This window comes from Branchiostoma lanceolatum, chromosome 5 (assembly GCF_035083965.1).
Source record: "Branchiostoma lanceolatum isolate klBraLanc5 chromosome 5, klBraLanc5.hap2, whole genome shotgun sequence".
Taxonomy (NCBI): domain Eukaryota; kingdom Metazoa; phylum Chordata; class Leptocardii; order Amphioxiformes; family Branchiostomatidae; genus Branchiostoma; species Branchiostoma lanceolatum.
This window is the reverse complement of record NC_089726.1, coordinates 7,029,586-7,047,329: the sequence shown is the minus strand read 5'-3', so window position 1 is coordinate 7,047,329 and position 17,744 is coordinate 7,029,586. Positions and strand designations below refer to the sequence as shown.

The 17,744-nt window shown below is 41.4% G+C and overlaps 1 protein-coding gene across 4 annotated transcripts; it reads right to left on the bottom strand.

The window, feature by feature from the left end:
- Nucleotides 1-65: 65 nt before the first annotated feature.
- LOC136434710 (coatomer subunit gamma-2-like) lies at nt 66-15,275 on the bottom strand. Of its 4 annotated transcripts, none has more exons than XM_066427716.1 (23): nt 15,139-15,275; nt 14,375-14,508; nt 13,981-14,132; nt 10,582-10,657; nt 10,124-10,216; nt 9,810-9,896; nt 9,498-9,614; nt 9,032-9,206; nt 8,543-8,610; nt 8,239-8,349; nt 7,801-7,901; nt 7,417-7,489; nt 6,184-6,448; nt 5,830-5,905; nt 5,468-5,571; nt 4,997-5,122; nt 4,618-4,653; nt 4,153-4,218; nt 3,514-3,653; nt 2,915-3,086; nt 2,139-2,236; nt 1,512-1,650; nt 66-922 (listed from the first exon to the last, which is right to left on the bottom strand). In XM_066427716.1, the coding sequence occupies exons 1-23, from the start codon at nt 15,176-15,178 to the stop codon at nt 693-695; spliced, it is 2,679 nt and encodes an 892-aa protein (XP_066283813.1). In that variant the 5' UTR covers nt 15,179-15,275; the 3' UTR covers nt 66-692. The 4 variants fall into 4 exon arrangements, with proteins under 4 accessions (XP_066283813.1, XP_066283814.1, XP_066283815.1 ...); XM_066427717.1 differs by having other exon boundaries at nt 6,184-6,427; XM_066427718.1 differs by lacking the exon at nt 4,618-4,653.
- Nucleotides 15,276-17,744: the final 2,469 nt, after the last annotated feature.

The following is a 17,744-nucleotide window of genomic DNA, read 5'->3' as shown; positions in this document are numbered from 1 at the left end:
ATATCTCTAATACTGGTCCTGGATAATAGAAGTAAAATAATTCAAAATCCTATGTCAATGACAAATTCTTTTATATAAGGTATCTTTATTTCGATGGAATAAGTCTCATACATACGTTGACACTAGCCATTTACTCTAAATAAAGTGCAGAAATAAATGGTATTTTTCTGAGCCACAAAATTGTTCTGTTTTATTCATTCTTCACAGAGCTTTGAATAGCTATATTTTATATCTTGATAACCTTATCTTGTTAGTGCAGATAAGTCATTGCATGTCTACTATTCAGATGAAATTTCCTTTTCAACATACTCTATTCAATGACATACAATGTTGATATAACTTTCTTGTTGAATGAATACACATCGACATACATGTAGACCTTCGCATTCAAGACTGTTGGTGCTGAAAAGTTTACGAGTTCTACAAAGCGGTACAGAGCGTTGGAATCATTGGATACCTAAAAGCAGGGATAGCATGCCAATGTTAATGGATATCGTAAATACTAGTCTTATTCTTGGTTCTTTTCAGTTTTTATCCTGGTACATGGAACGGACGATGAACAAGACATTCTTGGATCACAGTTTGTGAAGACTCCTTCTAAAGAGCAAAGAAGTATTAATGTGAGTTTCTGCATCCCCATCCCACCATACATAACAAAATTTAATAAACTCCAGGTCCCATTTTACATGACTCTACCCTACGCTAGCGGAGATAACTTCAGCGGCGGTTTCATCCGTGCTGCGAACGGTAATCTGCATGGTGATGCCGTCGTCCAACGCCAGTCGTGCCCGGACCAGGACGTCGTGGCCGCCCCGGTAAACTCCAGCGAGGAAGAGCGTGTGGGCGCTCTTGTCCGCTGGCACTTTGTCGGACCGCTCGCACGGCTGCATGCCCATGTGGTCCACTATGTTTTTAACCGCATCTAGAGGGTGGAAGATTAAGTTTGTAAACACCACAAAGCGACACATTTGCCATAAACATAGGGATGAATTTGTAGTATGTAAAGGAAAATAAATCTGCTCGTGGTCCAATATGTTTTTAACTGCATCCAGGGGGAGAGAAAGACACCCTTTCCACTAAGGACTGCAACTGCTGAACGATCAAAAGCTTGACAGGTTGCTCAACAAATTTTGTGGAAAAAGAATGGATATTTTGCGTGTTTTGTTGTCTTTTAAATCATACTTTTACATTGAGAATTATATTCATAAAATCAAGCCTTAGGGTCACACAAATCCAATTTTGATCGTTCAACAGTTGGAAACTGATCGTCGTCCAGCCAAACAACATACTTTGCCCCAAACATTCATGTAGGTCTGGAATGAATTTGTACAAACATCGTACATAAAAAGAAAATACAACAGTTACTTCCTACAAGACCTGTTTGCTAAACAGGTGAACAAATCTTGGACAAAACAATACAACAAATTAAATCTTTAAAACAAGTAAACTAAAACTTACAATACACATATCAAGATGTTAAAGGAGGCTGTAGTGAGTTAAGCATAGTTTACCTTCCAGAGTTTTGACAGTAGACAGTGCGTATGTGTCCTCCATCTGGTAATCCTCCCCGACTTCGTCCCAGGATGCAGCAAAGTTTGGTTTCAGAACCTTCTGGATGTGGTCTGAGATGGTCACCTCCACGTCTTCTAACTGGGAAACAGCAAGGAAGAATTCTGTCAGTTAAAACAGCTCTAGTGACCTCTACTTAAGCTGGGAAATAGAATTGAAAAAGTAGGACTTAAAGCTCTGTTACTTGAAATCAATTTGTTTGTTCTGACTTTAGTAAAGACAATAAAAAACTTTGATCAGTAAAGTTCCTTACTCTCTATGCAAGTTTCAACCACTCAGTAGGAACTTAAGTTTCAATCCTTTCCATACTTTCAGCCTTGCCTAAGTACACATACATGTGGCCCCATCATCTTCAACACAATGTCATAACCATACCTAAGTTAAGTCACAGTTTTTGTTGGTCATTCCTGGCATTGGAAAATGACAGCACTGAGATGGTATTCGACCAGTTTTGACCTTATTTGTCTTTTTAAAAAATATCTTGTTTTTCGCTGTTGAAACTCACATCATGTTGCCAGCAAAGATGGATAAGCTTTAGATATCTGCACTCAATTGTAGGTTTTACTTACCACATACTCGTCCTCATACCCCTCTTCATCTGGTTCCCCTGTGTTTGGGTCACAGTCCTTCACTAGGAACTTTAGAGTGTTGCTGAAGGTTCCAATGACTGGAGGGACACAATCAGGGTATACATTAATACCAAACATAATGTTTATGCTAAACGAACTACAATATATATCACAATGCTGACTCATACAAAATAAGTTGGTTCCTGATGGTGGCTTTTACTGTAAATTCATTGTTCATGGCACCTAAGTGACACTGCATATGAAAATCAATGGGTTTTTATCTATTACTTGTAGGTTAACTGGAATTTTAAAATAGAAAATGTGTATTTCTAATGTAAACCTGTTTTAACAGGTCAATTGTTATAAACTAGTTTATAATTCAGTTTGTTTCTGGCACCTTTGTGTTGAAACAATAACAGCAACAAAAGAAATACAGATGCCGGTTTGATGGTGTGATGAGTCCAAATTTGAGACGTCACTACGAAAAGAGCAAACTTAAAAGTACCACAGCTGTCAGTACTGACCAGACGTGGGGTCCTCCTCCGGCAGTGCGACGCAGGTGTAGGTGTAGGTATACATGTAGCTGTAGGTATATGTAAAGCTGTAGGTGTATGTGTAGGGTTAAGGTTAGAAAGGCTGTCAGTACTGACCAGAAGTGGGGTCCTCCTCAGAAAGTGCCACGCAGGTGTAGGTGTAGGTATACATGTAGCTGTAGGTATATGTAAAGCTGTAGGTGTATGTGTAGGGTTAAGGTTAGAAAGGCTGTCAGTACTGACCAGAAGTGGGGTCCTCCTCCGGCAGTGCCACGCAGGTGTAGGTGATGCCGGGCTGTCCGTACGGCAGGGAGGCCGCGGGGACGTACGACAGGACCTCGAACCCTTCCGTCGGCTCCATCTGCACCGTCACGTTCTCCAGGATCTGGTCGTTCAACGTGTTCGTGCAGTCAAACTGAGACAGAAGAAAACAACAAAATCATTTTGTAGAGAAAAATAAGAAGCATATACTGTACACCCAAGCTATCTTCATATCAAATCATGTCATTTGCCCTTTAGATAGCAACAGTGTGGTGCATTCTGGAAGTGTCCTGGCCATTGGATGAAACTGGCAGAAGAAGAGTTTGTTTATTAAGGATATCCATTAATAACAAATTATATTACTATTTTTCCTGGAGTCCTTTTTTTTATATACACATAAACACACGAGTATGAAGGGAAGTCTGTACACTGGTACACACAGTTTCAGATAGTGAACATGGTCAGGTTCAACTTTTTCTCCCTCTTGTTTCAAATGTCCGAGAACCAAGTTGGTTGGTGTGGCCTTACCTGAACAGTAGAACTCAATAAATCTGACAAACAAACATCAGTAAACATCTAACCTGGAACACAATGTGGTTGGTGAAGGTGTGTTTGATACATCTGACGACGTACTCCGTCTCTGACTCTGTCAGCTGCACCGCCGCAGACGACTTGAAGAGCGGACCCAGACTCTGGAACTCTGGGACGGCTGCAAGTTGTTCTATGGACAGAGACAGAGAAACTCAGAGTTAAAGGTGTACATGACCAAGCATAAATTATGCAAATGCTAAAGTCAATTGTATAATCAAAATATTTCATGGAGATATGACGTCTCTGAACTCTTGTTATCCAAGCACTAACTAGAAGTGGGGTCTTCCTCCGACAGTCACAACAAACTACATCATTTTCAAACTTACAGCTTCTTCAACCGAGACGGGGGGCATTACAGACTGCCGGTCACCTTTCACCCGTTGCTAATGTTACACTTCAAGACATGTGACATACTAGGCTTCAGGTCATCTCAACTTGAGATGGGCTGCCCGTAAGCTGTTTGGTAGGAGCTTCACATTGTGTATGGAATTAGGGAATGAAATCTTTATAATGTCAATTACTTTCACAGACGAACTTTAATTTGGAGGAAAATGTTTATTTCAGATTTACAACAATGGATGATGACTTTAGTTTCAACAAAAGGAAGAAGGACCTATATAAGCCGTTACCTGCGTAAATGTCCTGTCGGGTAGCGGCCACCTTGTCTGGAGCCTTGGCTGTCGGGGTGACCTCCGCTGGAAAACAAACATCACAGTCTGTTAGACATATGATATGACACAATAGGAAAACCTTCTATGACCCCAACAGCAACATGAGCGCCACCTGCAGATGGACTGTAGAACTGCAGACTGTGGAGAGATGGCTGAAACCATAACTAGGACACCAGCAGAAATTGCTAACCCCAACCACAGCAGGGCTTTGCCCAAATATTTTACTTTCAATTCTATTCTAATTTCAGCTTTTGGCTACTGAATCCTTGCAACCTGCTATTACACCTTCTTGAATCTTTTTTTGTTTACGGGCAGATGGACAAAAAAATAGGATGTTGTTTGGAGATACCGAGCCACAGTTAAGTGCCTATATAACAATATGCCTTATGTCACAGACACCCCCGGGGTAAACATGGCTAATACCTCCTTGTTGGCCCTCTGCACCAAATATACTTGAACCTGGAACATCGGGGTGAAACCGGCATGATGTGTTAGAAATTAAACTAATAATAGAACACCATCTAGAACACAGCCAGGGACACTCATTCAATCTCAAATCCAAAGATATCCTAGACCTCAAACCCTGTTGGTTTGAACAGGGAGTTAGAGAGGCAATAATTATATCTAACATATCAATTCAGAGTTTTGGTGTAAAACCAGGTTCTCCAGTTACTGTCTGAAACATCTGACTGTTTCAAAATTTCATCAAGTTGCTTAAGTAACTGTCCTTTGGTGTATCTTATTACCTGGATGTGTAACCTTTATCAACATAACAGAAGGAAGTAAAATTATAGTATCTTACCTGTTTTCTGTTCTGCTAGTGGCTGGGTAGCCAGCGGGACACTCTTCATGTCGAACTGAGTCTCGGAGGGCTCCTGGGTGTAGGAGTGCAGCGCTCGCTCCAGGCCAACTACAGACACGTTCAGGCCTGGACAGAAGGGAGGGAAGTAATGTCAACTTCATCTATGGTTGGATTAGAAATGCTCAGGTAGCTGTTTGGCACCAAATTTGTTTTGGTTGCAGGATTAGACTTAAGTTATAGGAACACTGATCATCCCTTGGTTATCCCTTGGTTTATGTACAAAATGTGCAACAAAATCAATGTCAGAAAGTTCTCCAACTCTTTTTGACAAAAAACTACAACCCTTTACAGAAGTATGCAAGTCAGTTGAGTAACACCAGCTGGTCAAAAAAGGGTTGCAAAGCACAATTAAATCTTACCAATCCTACATAAAATTCTATCTGACTTGATTAGCTTCTGTACAGTACTCACCGTTGAGGATGTAAGCCGAGTTGAGAGCCTTGTTGCTCTGCTTCAGCACATTCAGGTAGAAGGTGGCTCTGTCCCTCACCTCGTCATCTGTGTCCAGCAGGGACCTGGGGCAAACATAGGTGGTTATAATCTATTTTAACAAACATCATAGTGTGTATATAATAAGCAGAGTCTTGTATATGAAACAAGATGCAATTTTCAACCTGTATGAAGGCTTAAAGCTGTATATGCAAACACAATACAATAGAAAAGAACACATTTCAAACACTACTTCTTGTGGGGAATGCAACCAAAGCTTAGGACAAATGCTAAAGTTAACTGATGCTGTTTTAAAGTTTTACACATGTATATGTAGCACATACCGAGATAGGAGCACCACCACACTGGGCATGAGTTCCTCGCAGTGGGCTCCAAACTTGGCCAGGGCACTCACAGCAGCTAGGAAACATAATCACAAATGGGTTACAATTATGTATGAACAGGAGCACTCACAATCTATGAGCAGAACACCAATGGGCTTTTCAGTCAATTGATTCAGTTCTCATTCAAGTACTGCATTGCTGACATATGTACCTTAATGTATATAAATTTGAATATAAGAACTACATTCAAATTACTACTGACTGAAGCGACCAGGCCACTCTGACTGCCTTGTGTCAAACAATGCTGGAGTATCAAAGTCCAAGGATGTGAACTTTCCTGGCCCTCCTCCTTACCTGCGCGTACAGCGGCGTTCTCCAGTATGACCCTGTTGTAGATGAAGCGGATGTACTTGGAAGGGGAGGGCGTGCGTGGTCCCTCGCGCCCCAGGAGGTGCAGGATCCTGGTGGCCAGCACGGTGTGCTCGCAGTCCTCGATGAACTCGCACAGGTGTGCCAGCCCCGCTTCCTTCGCCTCGGGGTTCTCCTCGATGATCCCGATGAGCGAGTCCACGATGGCTCGCTTGTAATCGAAGCCGCCCTGCGAGGAATTGGAGGAGTTCTGAATGCAGTGTGGACGGGGAGAGAAAGACGGCGGATAGAAGAAATTGGAAAAGCAGGAAGAGCGAGACGAAAACGGAGCAGCCGAGAAGAAAGGGCAATTCCAGTTAAGTTTGTACAAAAAACACTCTCCTCTACAGAGCCTTGTCCATGGCCTTTACAATATACCTTGGGAGGCTCTGCTAAACTGGGCTGAGGTTTCCACTCTAACTAGCTGTCAACCGATCAGCTTTACCTAAAGAAAACATTTAGGTGCTTCTCTGATTGGCTGACAGCTGGTTAGAGGACACGTCTACAAAAGTGGAAACCTCAGCCCAGTTTAGCTGAGCTTCCCCGAGGTATGTTGAATAGACCGTGGGCAAGGCTCTGCATAGCAGAATGACAAAACATTGACAAATAAGAATAAAAAATCAAAGTTGACAGGATGAGTTGTAGAGCTATCAGGCATTTTTTGACATTTGACAGGCAGAAATGTGGCGGCCGACTAGCATACAGCAAGGCCAGAACTAAGGATGCAGTCAGAGGACAACCAACAAAAGTCAGACAAAAAGCAACAACACGATACATGTACATCACATACAAGCGGTGAAAGCTGAATAGTATATCAATCATCTTTGACTTTCTCCCCAACTGAGTAAGCCTTTTGAAACCAAATTTGTATCAACTACAGGGTATGCTAGCAGGCAGGGCTGTCTCCAAGTTTTTTTTCATCCCACTCATTTTTGGAAGCCCATTTTGTTGATCTTACAAAAATACATTTTTCATCCATTTCATGTCATGAAGTTCAGATTTTTTGGATGGACTGGGCAAAATTTTTGTCTGCCAAACAAGCAAATTTTTATCCTGGGATAGAGTGTCCTGGAGACAGGTACAGGATCTTGTCTAATTGAACTGAATACAATGTACACTGTGCTGTTAGAAGTACACACGAACATTGTTGGACCCTATGAGAGGTGTTCGTGTCCCTACCTCATCCCTGAGCATGGAGGCCAGGAAGTTCATCAGCACACCGTGCTTCCTGGGGAACTTCAGACACAGGGACCTGGAACATACACAGATAAACACTCAGTACTTTTTATGTGATTGAAAATACAGAAACTTTCTCAAGAGGAGTGCGGCCCAGAACCCAGTAGTCCCGGGTTTGAATCCCCTGGCGCCACCGATGTTGTGCCCTTGGGAAATGGTATTTAACATGACTTTTCTCACTCCACCCAAGTGTAAAAACGGGTACAGTATGTGTGGGTCACGACACCAGCAATACATGTAGCTGCCTGAGTGTGTGCAATTCTAATAAAATCCAAATAAAACAGTTAAAGCAATACACAGTTTAGGACAAGAGGCTAGGCCCTGTACCTGATGGCCTGCACCACGACGATCTTGAACTCGTCCGAGATCTCCGACATGAAGGTGGAAATCTGTTTCATTAGCCGGTCCACACTGCTCTCACTACCCGTCTAAAACAAGGCACAAAACAACAGTTATTTTTTGGCCCTATCACACTTGTACGTGCGTATGAGTTGGGCATTAACATCTTTTTGGTTTAAGTAAAGATTGATGCACTTTGACTCACTGTTGTGCAGCCTTGTTATCAAACCAAAGAAATTACTTCTTCGGCTGAAAACTTAACCTAAACCAAAAACATGTTTATACGCAACTCATATGGACTTGAATATATGCACCAGTGTGAACGGGGGCTTTAGATGCATATATAATAGCTACAAATATAGAATAAACTACACATTTACTGGACAAGGAAGCAAGCACACAGACACACACACAAACAACACACACCTTGAGTAGAGTAGTGATGGCCAGAGTAGCGATACTGCGGTTCACATCAGTGATCAGGTTCTCCAGGTCCAGGTTACAGGCTGCCACAGCTGCGGGGTGCTTCATCGCAACCTGGGGAAACACAACAGTCAACTTTCAAGATTTCTTCTGAAATAAATACATGGTTTACCTTCATCTTTAGATTACATACTAAAGGAGAACAGAGAGTTTATGCTGCACAAATACTAGATTTTCTGGTACTTACCGTACTTGAGACTTAGAATATCTAACTGAAAAATTGGCAAAGTGAAAAATTGTTTCCCACCTTGTTGAGAGTCCTGACTGCAGCAAACCGCAGGGTGGGTTTGGGAGAACTGCAGAACAATTGCAACACTGCAGAGGGTAGGAAATAAATTGTAGATGTTAACATGATGTTTATCAATCACACCTTCTGTGGAGTGCATGAAGAATTATATAATTACAATGTCAATCATAATACACATCCATCTTTCTAATGAGCAATATTTCTTTGAACTCTGTATTCTAGTTGTGTGTCTTTCGTATCATATGTATGATTGTTTATGTAATGTCAACCTTTCTCTTGTGAAATGTATTAATGGACTAAATGTAAAGACCACAGGAAGAATAACTGAAATGCCAAGCTAATTGTGGATCCAAACAAAATTATAGGCAAAGTAAAAGTCAAGAAAGAGTACACAAGCTCCTAACAGAAGAACCGCATAAGGCAGTATGGCATCAGCCTCAAACAATTGTTTTCTCAAGCGTTTTTTGACAATACCTAAAGTAAACGTACCTGATATAGCAGGAGCCAGTTCCCGGGCGCTGGTGTTGGGCATGTTGACGATGGCGTGGGCCGCCTCGTATATCACCAGCTCGCTCTTGTGACGCAGGCAGGTCTCGATGAAGTCAAACAGCGGGCTGTCACGCCCATCCGACTCCTCCTCAAGCAGCTTGGTCGCAATACGGATCTGTGGAAACAGAGGATGATATTAGTAAAACATCCGTGAATAGTTTCATCAGGTACAGAAATCAGAATAAAATACAGACACAAAGGTTTAAACCCAAGGGAAAGAATCATAAAGAAAGGAGTTTATCATTTTGTCATCTATTGAAGTTGCATACATGTAAATTTTTAGTCAGTGACTGTCACTAATGAAAACATTAAACAGTGTATACTGACTGATTGGTTCAAGTGTGTAAGATTCTATTCTTATATCAATATACATAAACATAATATACAATACAATACAAGTCCATACCAGCAGGCAGTAGGCGTACGGTGACCGTAGCGACTGTTTGGTGAACTTGCTGACCAGCTTGGACACTCCCAGGCGGTCAGTCTTCTTGATGTGGTACAGCACTCCCACCGCATGGTACTGGGGACAACGGGAAAACAAACCACACTTTCATTGGTCACATTTAAACAGGTTTCAACTCTTCTGTAAGATGCATCGATAGTCAAACCTATAGAGGTAATATGTATGATGCGTATCTTGGCAGTGAACATTACTCTCTACATATTTCTGCAACAGGAATACAACACTATAAAAGATCTAAATCTGCAACCATACCTGGACCATGATGTTGTCACTAGAGGCAGCTTCAGTTGCTTCGTTCACCCAACGTTTCACCACGTCTCCACTGGACCTCATGAGGTGCTAAACATGGGGCAACAATAACAAACTAAGGGACTGCTGCATGATGTATAGATGACATACATGTGGCTGTGTAAGCTGGTGTATTACACTGAAAGCGGTGAGACGAGTTATACACTGTACAACATGTATGTTATGACATACTCATCTCATTTTCCTTCTCACAACCTATATGTTGGAAAATGGCTTTAGACCCAAAATGGAATCATTATTTAAAACCCAAAACTCACCAGACTGGAAGTGAGGGCTGCACTGGACACAGAGGGGTTCCTGTCCACAATGGCCTGCTTCATGTACCGCTCTATGCTCTGCAACATGGTGCTCTGGTATAAAACAATAACACAAATAAACAGTAAGAAAACCGCCAAAATTCTGTCACATAAAAATGCTACAAATAATGCAACTCATTGCTTATGTTCTGTGAACTTCAGGTGGGATTTCCTTCTAGATTTTACTGTAAGCTGTTGAATTTGCAGCTATCTATAAGGCTCTTCCTGGCTTACTCTATGAAGCATTTAATGCCAATAATGATATTGCTACCTTGAGTGATTACAGGACTATATATATATATATATATATGATACCCAGTAGTTCTACACACCCACAATACTAAATAGGTCATGTTACGTTACACACCCACAATAATAAAACCTTGCTAAAAGATTGAGACTGGAAGTGTTGATCTTACATCAGTGATCCTACAGAGAGCCCTGATGGCGGCTGCACGGTACATGTCCTCCTTCCCTGTCATGTCCTTCGTTAGACTGCACAAACACAAGGACATCAATGCAATGTTGGAACGATTTGTTTACTTGTTGGCTCATTTCATGCATACATTATTTCATCAACTCCAGTTTTTTTTTCTAGAAAAAATTGTAACGAGACAGGAGGGAAAGATTTGCAGGTGTCCCAGTTTGGAGTTTTAGAGAAATGGGGCATTCCAAGGCATCCTAGGCCACACCAATTTAATTAGTTGGTTCTCGGAATCGCCGCTTCCGAAAAATAAAAAAAAATAAAAAATCGAAAAAGTATAAAGACTAACAGCTCCGCTACTGAGGCGTTGCCCAAAAAAACTGCAATCCCAATAAGGGTTGCTAGAGAGCTCTCTTGTTACAAGCCAATCAAAACGCTGGAAATAGTCACATGATATAGAGGAGCCAATCAAAGACTTGATGAATGAGCTTTGGAGTGTAGCCATCTTGGAAGGAGGTATGGAGTAGTCAGAATTACGAACTTCAGAAGCCTGGAAGATTAAGCCATAGTTGAAGATCTTTGCCATATAAATATCGTTGGAGAGAGACCATAACTTGCAGTGTCCATAATGGCAGTGGAGAGAGACCACACAGTTCGGTAACATTTGATCGTAAGGATCTTTTTGGGGAGCCAGAAATTTGGAACACATGTTGCAGTGGGAATAAATATTAAACGGGTGAAAAAAACTTTGGTCAGCGCAAGAAGAGGATTAAGTCAGCTCTACTCTTGGATCTTGTACAAATGGACCTGACATGAATAATAACAGTAGGCAGGTGGGTTCTATGAAGATAGTTCAGTGCTGAATAAAAGTCAGTTGGACGATTTTGAGAATAAAACTTGCGTTGCCGTTTACTTTTTTTGCTCCTGTTTTTTTTTTACTTCAGTACCACAGATGAATAGAAACCTTTCAGGGCAAAATCATCCATATTTCTGATCAACATATTTTCTACCATGACTTATATTTTCTGTTGAAATACTGTCCCCTTATGATGTGTATTATAGCACATTAAGATGGGTTAAGTTAAATTGATTCTCTTCTTGTTTACTTTTTCCAAGTAGATACCACACATTTTGTGCATTATATCAAGGAGGTTAAATTTGATTATATTTAACTTTAAACATTTTCTTCCTGTTCAAAAAATTTTAAAACTATTGTGAAGACCGTGAAGGCCTAAGTGAAAAATATTGGTATACAGTACTACATGTATGTGCCTCCAGAAAACTGAACCAACAGTTACAGAAAGAGACAAATTTGAATTAAGGCTTCTCTAGCTTGATTTAGGGTTGCTTTTTTGCGTTTCGGCGCATGCGCGCCGGAACGCATTGTCCTGGCTTTTACCTTCAAGCAAGGGACCTTCAAGGAAGGAACCAGGGAAGCTTGGTTCAACACTGTGTCGCACACAATAAGACCTTATATGGCAATACGTTCTCAAATCCTTGTATAGCCGTTGCCTTATATGGCAAGAGAGCACGAAAATGCAGGCAGGCTAGATTTGCATGTGACACAGGACGGCGACCGCATGTAACTGCTACAACTGTTCGGAAATATCATTGCATTGTGGTTTCGGACTTTGATATCCTGAAAAATGACCATATTACATCTATTCCACAAGATTGCAGAAGAAAAAAAATGATTTCGTCAAGAAAACGACCAAAAATCGGCATAAATGATACCATATAGTGAGGTTATAGCATTACGTACAGGGTGACGGGTTACGTACCGCAGCTTAGCCCATCTGGCAACGCGAAGCACTTTGGACCCAGAAGATCCGGGTTCGTGTCCGTACATGGATTTTTTTTTTCTTTTTAGATATTGAATATCAAAAATATATATTGATATTATATTAATCTATCAATATCATATTTATGAATATCATTTTTTCATTTTTTTATTAATAAATAAAGAAATATTTTATATTTGTTATTTTTAAATATTCATTTCATATATACAAGGCCTTTGTCTTATGAACAGGACTTCATAGATTCCAAACCCGGCATTCGAATTTTTCTGTTCATTGTAATGGAAAATACCGTGCAGCAGCTCCTATGCGCGGTAAGATGATTCTTGCAAAACACTCGCCACTAAACTTCTATCCCCGATGTAAACAGAGGCTCTTGATGTTGTTTGCAAAACAGCGATTCTTTGTTACAGTAGCAAATGCTCCATTGTTCAGTATCGACTTCATTCAGACAACACGGACGTGGAAAGTGGCGCCCCTCGGCACAAAACTATGGGAATTTTCATGAATTTTAGCAAAATTACCCAGGAAAATAAGGAAGAAATGTTGTAAATGCGGAAACCAGAATAATACGGATGAGGTAGCTGTTGATTTGTTTGACATTTGGTAGTCATTTTAGATAGAACCTTAGCTGTTATGAACTTCTATTTCACTTAATTACCATAGTTCTGATGATTCAATGGTGCTTTTTCAAATTTTATGTTTTATTGCGTGCCATGTACATAATTACATTGATAGCTTTTATAATGAGCCTATTATACATTTTACAAATAAGTACAAGTTGTAGGCCAAGACCAGCTTTTTCAAAAGCACTTAAGTTAAGTGACGTAACTTCAAAATTGCTTTCCCCAATCTGCCTTTCTCTATTAAAACAGTACTCATTTCCCAAAATGACAATTTTTCTTATAGACTGAACAGCCCTTGAGTGACTTCCTCTGGCAGATTTTACTTCAAGTAAAGGGAAAAGACAATTCACACTTATAAACGTAGCCGAAACGCCAGCTTTTTTTAAAAGCTCTTGTTTAACCTTTATTTGGGCAGATGACCTACTAGTAATACGATGTCTATACAGAAAGGTCTAATGTTATATGTTTGTACTTTGTTCAGGTTTTTTGGACTCGGTTTTGGACTTTCGGGTATTTTGGGCTTGGTTCTTGGATGTTGTATAGCTCTGAATGAGATCCAGTGAACCGGTATCCACCCCTAGACCAAGGCGCGTGTATTCATTTCATGTTTTTCTTTTACACCGGCCCCGGATCCTCAAGCTTGATTCAGTAGGGCAATTTTTTTATTTTTTTTTTTTTCGCCCTGTCGCTTCATATTTTTCCTGAAAAAATCCGAGAACCAACAAATTAAATTGGTGTGGCCCTAACTGAAAAAATTACTGTCACACAAACTGAAGCCACATGTGACCTAGTCGCATTCCTAGTCAATCTAAATTTAATGCTTGTCAGAGGTCTTCAGGATACGCTCCCCAGGGTAACTAAGGGAGCGCATGGTAAGGGCATGGAGGCCCAGTGCTCTATTCATTAAAAAAAGCAGATTTTAGCAGTCACGATCAAACCGGAAACTCGTACATGAAAAAAAAAACGTACCTGCTAGTGACAATGATGACGTCCTCGGCCAGGTCGGCCATCTCCTTGATGGTGAGGTACACCATGCGGCGCAGCGTCACGTCCTGCGACTGGAACAGCTTCGTCATGGCGAAGAACGTCTCCGTGGCCTCCGTGGTCGCAATGTGCTCTCCCTGGAACATAGAATGTACTGATTGTTATGTCCTTAGCGCGTTTACAAGTAGTTTATAAGGAGCTAAAGATTGAGACAGCCGGAGTCTATACTGATGTAAAGTCAAGTGAACTGTTTATTCATGACGTTAGGGATGTGTACCTAAACCCACGTTCAGGTTCACCTGAACCCAGAGGAAATCAAATCCCTGCAAACATTTTTTTATTTACAATGACAGTAACAAACTCTAGCGCTGCCCCCTACCTGGTTGATGAGGTACAGCACTTTGGTGAGGATGTGGCAGCACTTCCTGGGGTTGATGGGCGTCTCGTTGAAGGTGCGCGCCTCCTGGAGAACCGACGTCTTCTCAAGGTTGTTGAAGGGGTTAAGGGAGAACCCTGGGGAACGAGACAAAAGACGTGATGTCCTTTATATGATCTACTCTATCTTTTGACGCTGAAGTAGTCTGGAGGAAGAGGGTAGCAAGCCGCCCAACAAGATGATGATGATGATTGAACTATTGTTTTAGGCTTCTATCTGTTTGTAATATATCCTGGGAGGGGGGCTATTTATCTTAAGGGGTAGAAAATTTGTGCAAGACGGATAAGTATGAAATCTGCCTTCTCGAATTGCCTTGTTCTAACGTTACTTATATTTCACAGACCTAACCGTGGCGACTGTTGGAGGGCTTCTTTTGCTTACAGTCTTCCAACAGTCGCCGCGGCTATAAGTTACGCGTAGTTTTGACGTGGCAAGAGGAATATCTACGAAAAACAAGATCATTTCGACAAAAAACAGCTTCCTTCAGAATCTGAGCACATGAAAATGTTGTTCATGCTTCTTGTTGTTTTGTCGATCAATAATAGGTAGACCATCTCTTCTAATTTCTGCAAAAGTGGAAGGACTTTTTTTGCACTCCTTTGCCGCCCCCCTCCCCCATCAATAACACTTGACGATTTCATACTTCGTTCCGGCCACATAAAAGATCAGTTCAACGTGACCGGTCGAGCTAGACAAACACTACTTACCATCCTCTTCGTCTTTCTTGTCTCTTTTTAATCCTAGCATCTTGGAATTCGACTAGAATCTTAGGATGATCGAAGAAGGAGTTTTCTCATGCCAACACTCGCCGGCCACGTCACTTCAGTCTTCTGCGCTGCTTTCTGCGCATCTGAAAACTGCAGTTATGTCTTATCCGCAAGAGGGCGCAACTCTATCGGCTGCTGTTACAGGTTTGTTACAGGTTTGCGTAGCAAAACCTATGTTGGAATCGTTGGCATGTGTGGGACCGCCATCTTGAATTGTGACGACACAGGGTCGCCAGTCAGTTGGAATGTGATCGTCATGGGGCGTTACAGACACAAACCCTTGAGGGTCTGGTAGGAGAGGGATCATCCGTTCACATCAACTCAGAAGATTTGTTACCATCCCAGCATATCCAGATCCAGCAATACACATACAACACAGGAAACAAGAGCTTTTAAAAAAAGCTGGCGTTTCGGCTACGTTTATGAGTGTGAATTGTTTTTTCCCTTTACTTGAAGTAAAATCTGCCAGAGGAAGTCACTCAAGGGCTGTTCAGTCTATAAGAAAAATTGTCATTTTGGGGGGTAAGGGGAAAACCCTGTATAGGTACCCGTACCCGTATAGGTACCCGTATGGGTATACCGGTATACCCCATTTGGGGCCCCAACAAGCCAGGAAACACGCTATGACGGCCGCCATATGGGGCACCCAGAACGGCTGTTTTTTTTACGGTCTCCACATTGATAGAAGACACAAACAGTTGACTATACTAGGTCAGAAAATAGCTGAACAATCATATTTTACGATCTTTTGATTTCTATGAAGGATGGAGGTTTGTAAAATATGGAATTTGCGAAGTTCGTACACAGTGCTCGGGTATACACTGGAAACATGTCGGGAACACATAGTCACAATTCTCTGGGAATGTATCGGGAAACGTTAACAGTTGTCCTCCGGATTTTTAATAGGCTGGTCGGAGCACCATCGGTGTTGCATCGGTCGATGTACATTTCCCGACATACACACGATGATTTTTCGATGGTCTCGAAATTCCTGATAAGAAACCCATGTTTCCCGACAAATTTGTCGGTAATACGTCGTTTCTTTTTCCCACAGACTTCCGATGCCGGTCGTCAAGGCAACAAGTAACAAACACGGCGAGGGGACTCCCCGGCTTGGATGAAACTATGGCAACGGCGTTGATTGACGGGTAGCCGCGGTACTGGTTACCATGGACACTGCATGATTGACAGCCGAGAGACAAGCACATGATCGTCGCGGCACGCAGCTTAATAAAAAGGAAACTTCAGACGATAATCGATCAGCTGTTCTCCAGCACCATATTTGATATTTACGGATGTTAACTTTTATTGCTTGGTTAAAAGACTTAGTTTGTACGTAGTTTGTAGTAGAACGTGCCGAACTCGCTGTACTGTTTGTTTTGTCAATAAAGCTTTTATTGCAACCGGCAAAAAAAATATATTAAAAGGAACGATATTTCTGTAGAATTCTGTAATCGGCAAGTATGGGAAGCATAGTTAAGATATTATAAACGAGGAAACATCGATAAGTTCTCAATAACCAAGGAAATTCATTTAAAGGACGCGGAAGTATAAACCCGGAATCGAACCTACAGCTCGCGGCGCCGTACGGCAGCCATTTGTTCGCAAACGCAAGCGGCGTATCGCGGTGAGCTAAATATTGCGGCGAGGTAACAATACCTTCAAACCACTTTAATACAAACGGCCCATCACGTGGGGTTCCACAGCTGCAGTCCGTAATGACTATACTTGCATTGTTCTACGGTCGAACGTTACGTGTTTCTGTTTGTTTTGTTCAATTCTATTTTAACATGTCACACATTTCGTTTCATTAATAAATATCAGCTGGTCGTCGTTCGCTAACAAAGTGATAATATGAACAATTGACGCGATTTTTTTTAACAGACGATAAGTGCTCATAGCATATACACGATCTAACGAGCGTAATTTGAATAGCGCTGATAGCTCACCTGGTAGTGTTGTTGTCCATCAATCCTAACCAGGCAAGATTTACAGGTTCGAGCCCATCGATTCATTTCTATGTTTTATTTTTCACTGTTACAGTCAACATGTCTTTAATTTATTTTTATCTTTTATGATGTTATGTTTATATTACCATGTTTGATGTTTTGTTATTCTTAATTTTTTTTTTTACATCCACCTCTATCTGCTTCCTTGATGAAGGCCTCCGGTCTCTGGGTGTTGTCCTTGCACTTCTACTAGTTGACTCGTCGTTTTGTTCTGACGGCGTCTTTGCCAACGCTAACAAAGCACGTGAGCCATCATCATATATCTTTCCTAGCCTAGTTGGGACACTGGAAAAGAAAAAAAATGGTTGTTACATGTACTTACAATTGGAAACAAAAGCGATGCATTTTTATTGAAACTAGAAAACATCCCAACAGTTTGTGAACAAACGTTCTTTTTTAATTTTTCGTGGAGCCGTCAACTTCTAATGGCCCAAATCGCTGCACTTTGCGCGGAAATATGCGCTGATTTTTGCGCTACTTAGTGCTTGCAATTGGTTTAACTGTGGCAAGAATCACCAGTAAGACTGGGAGGAATAT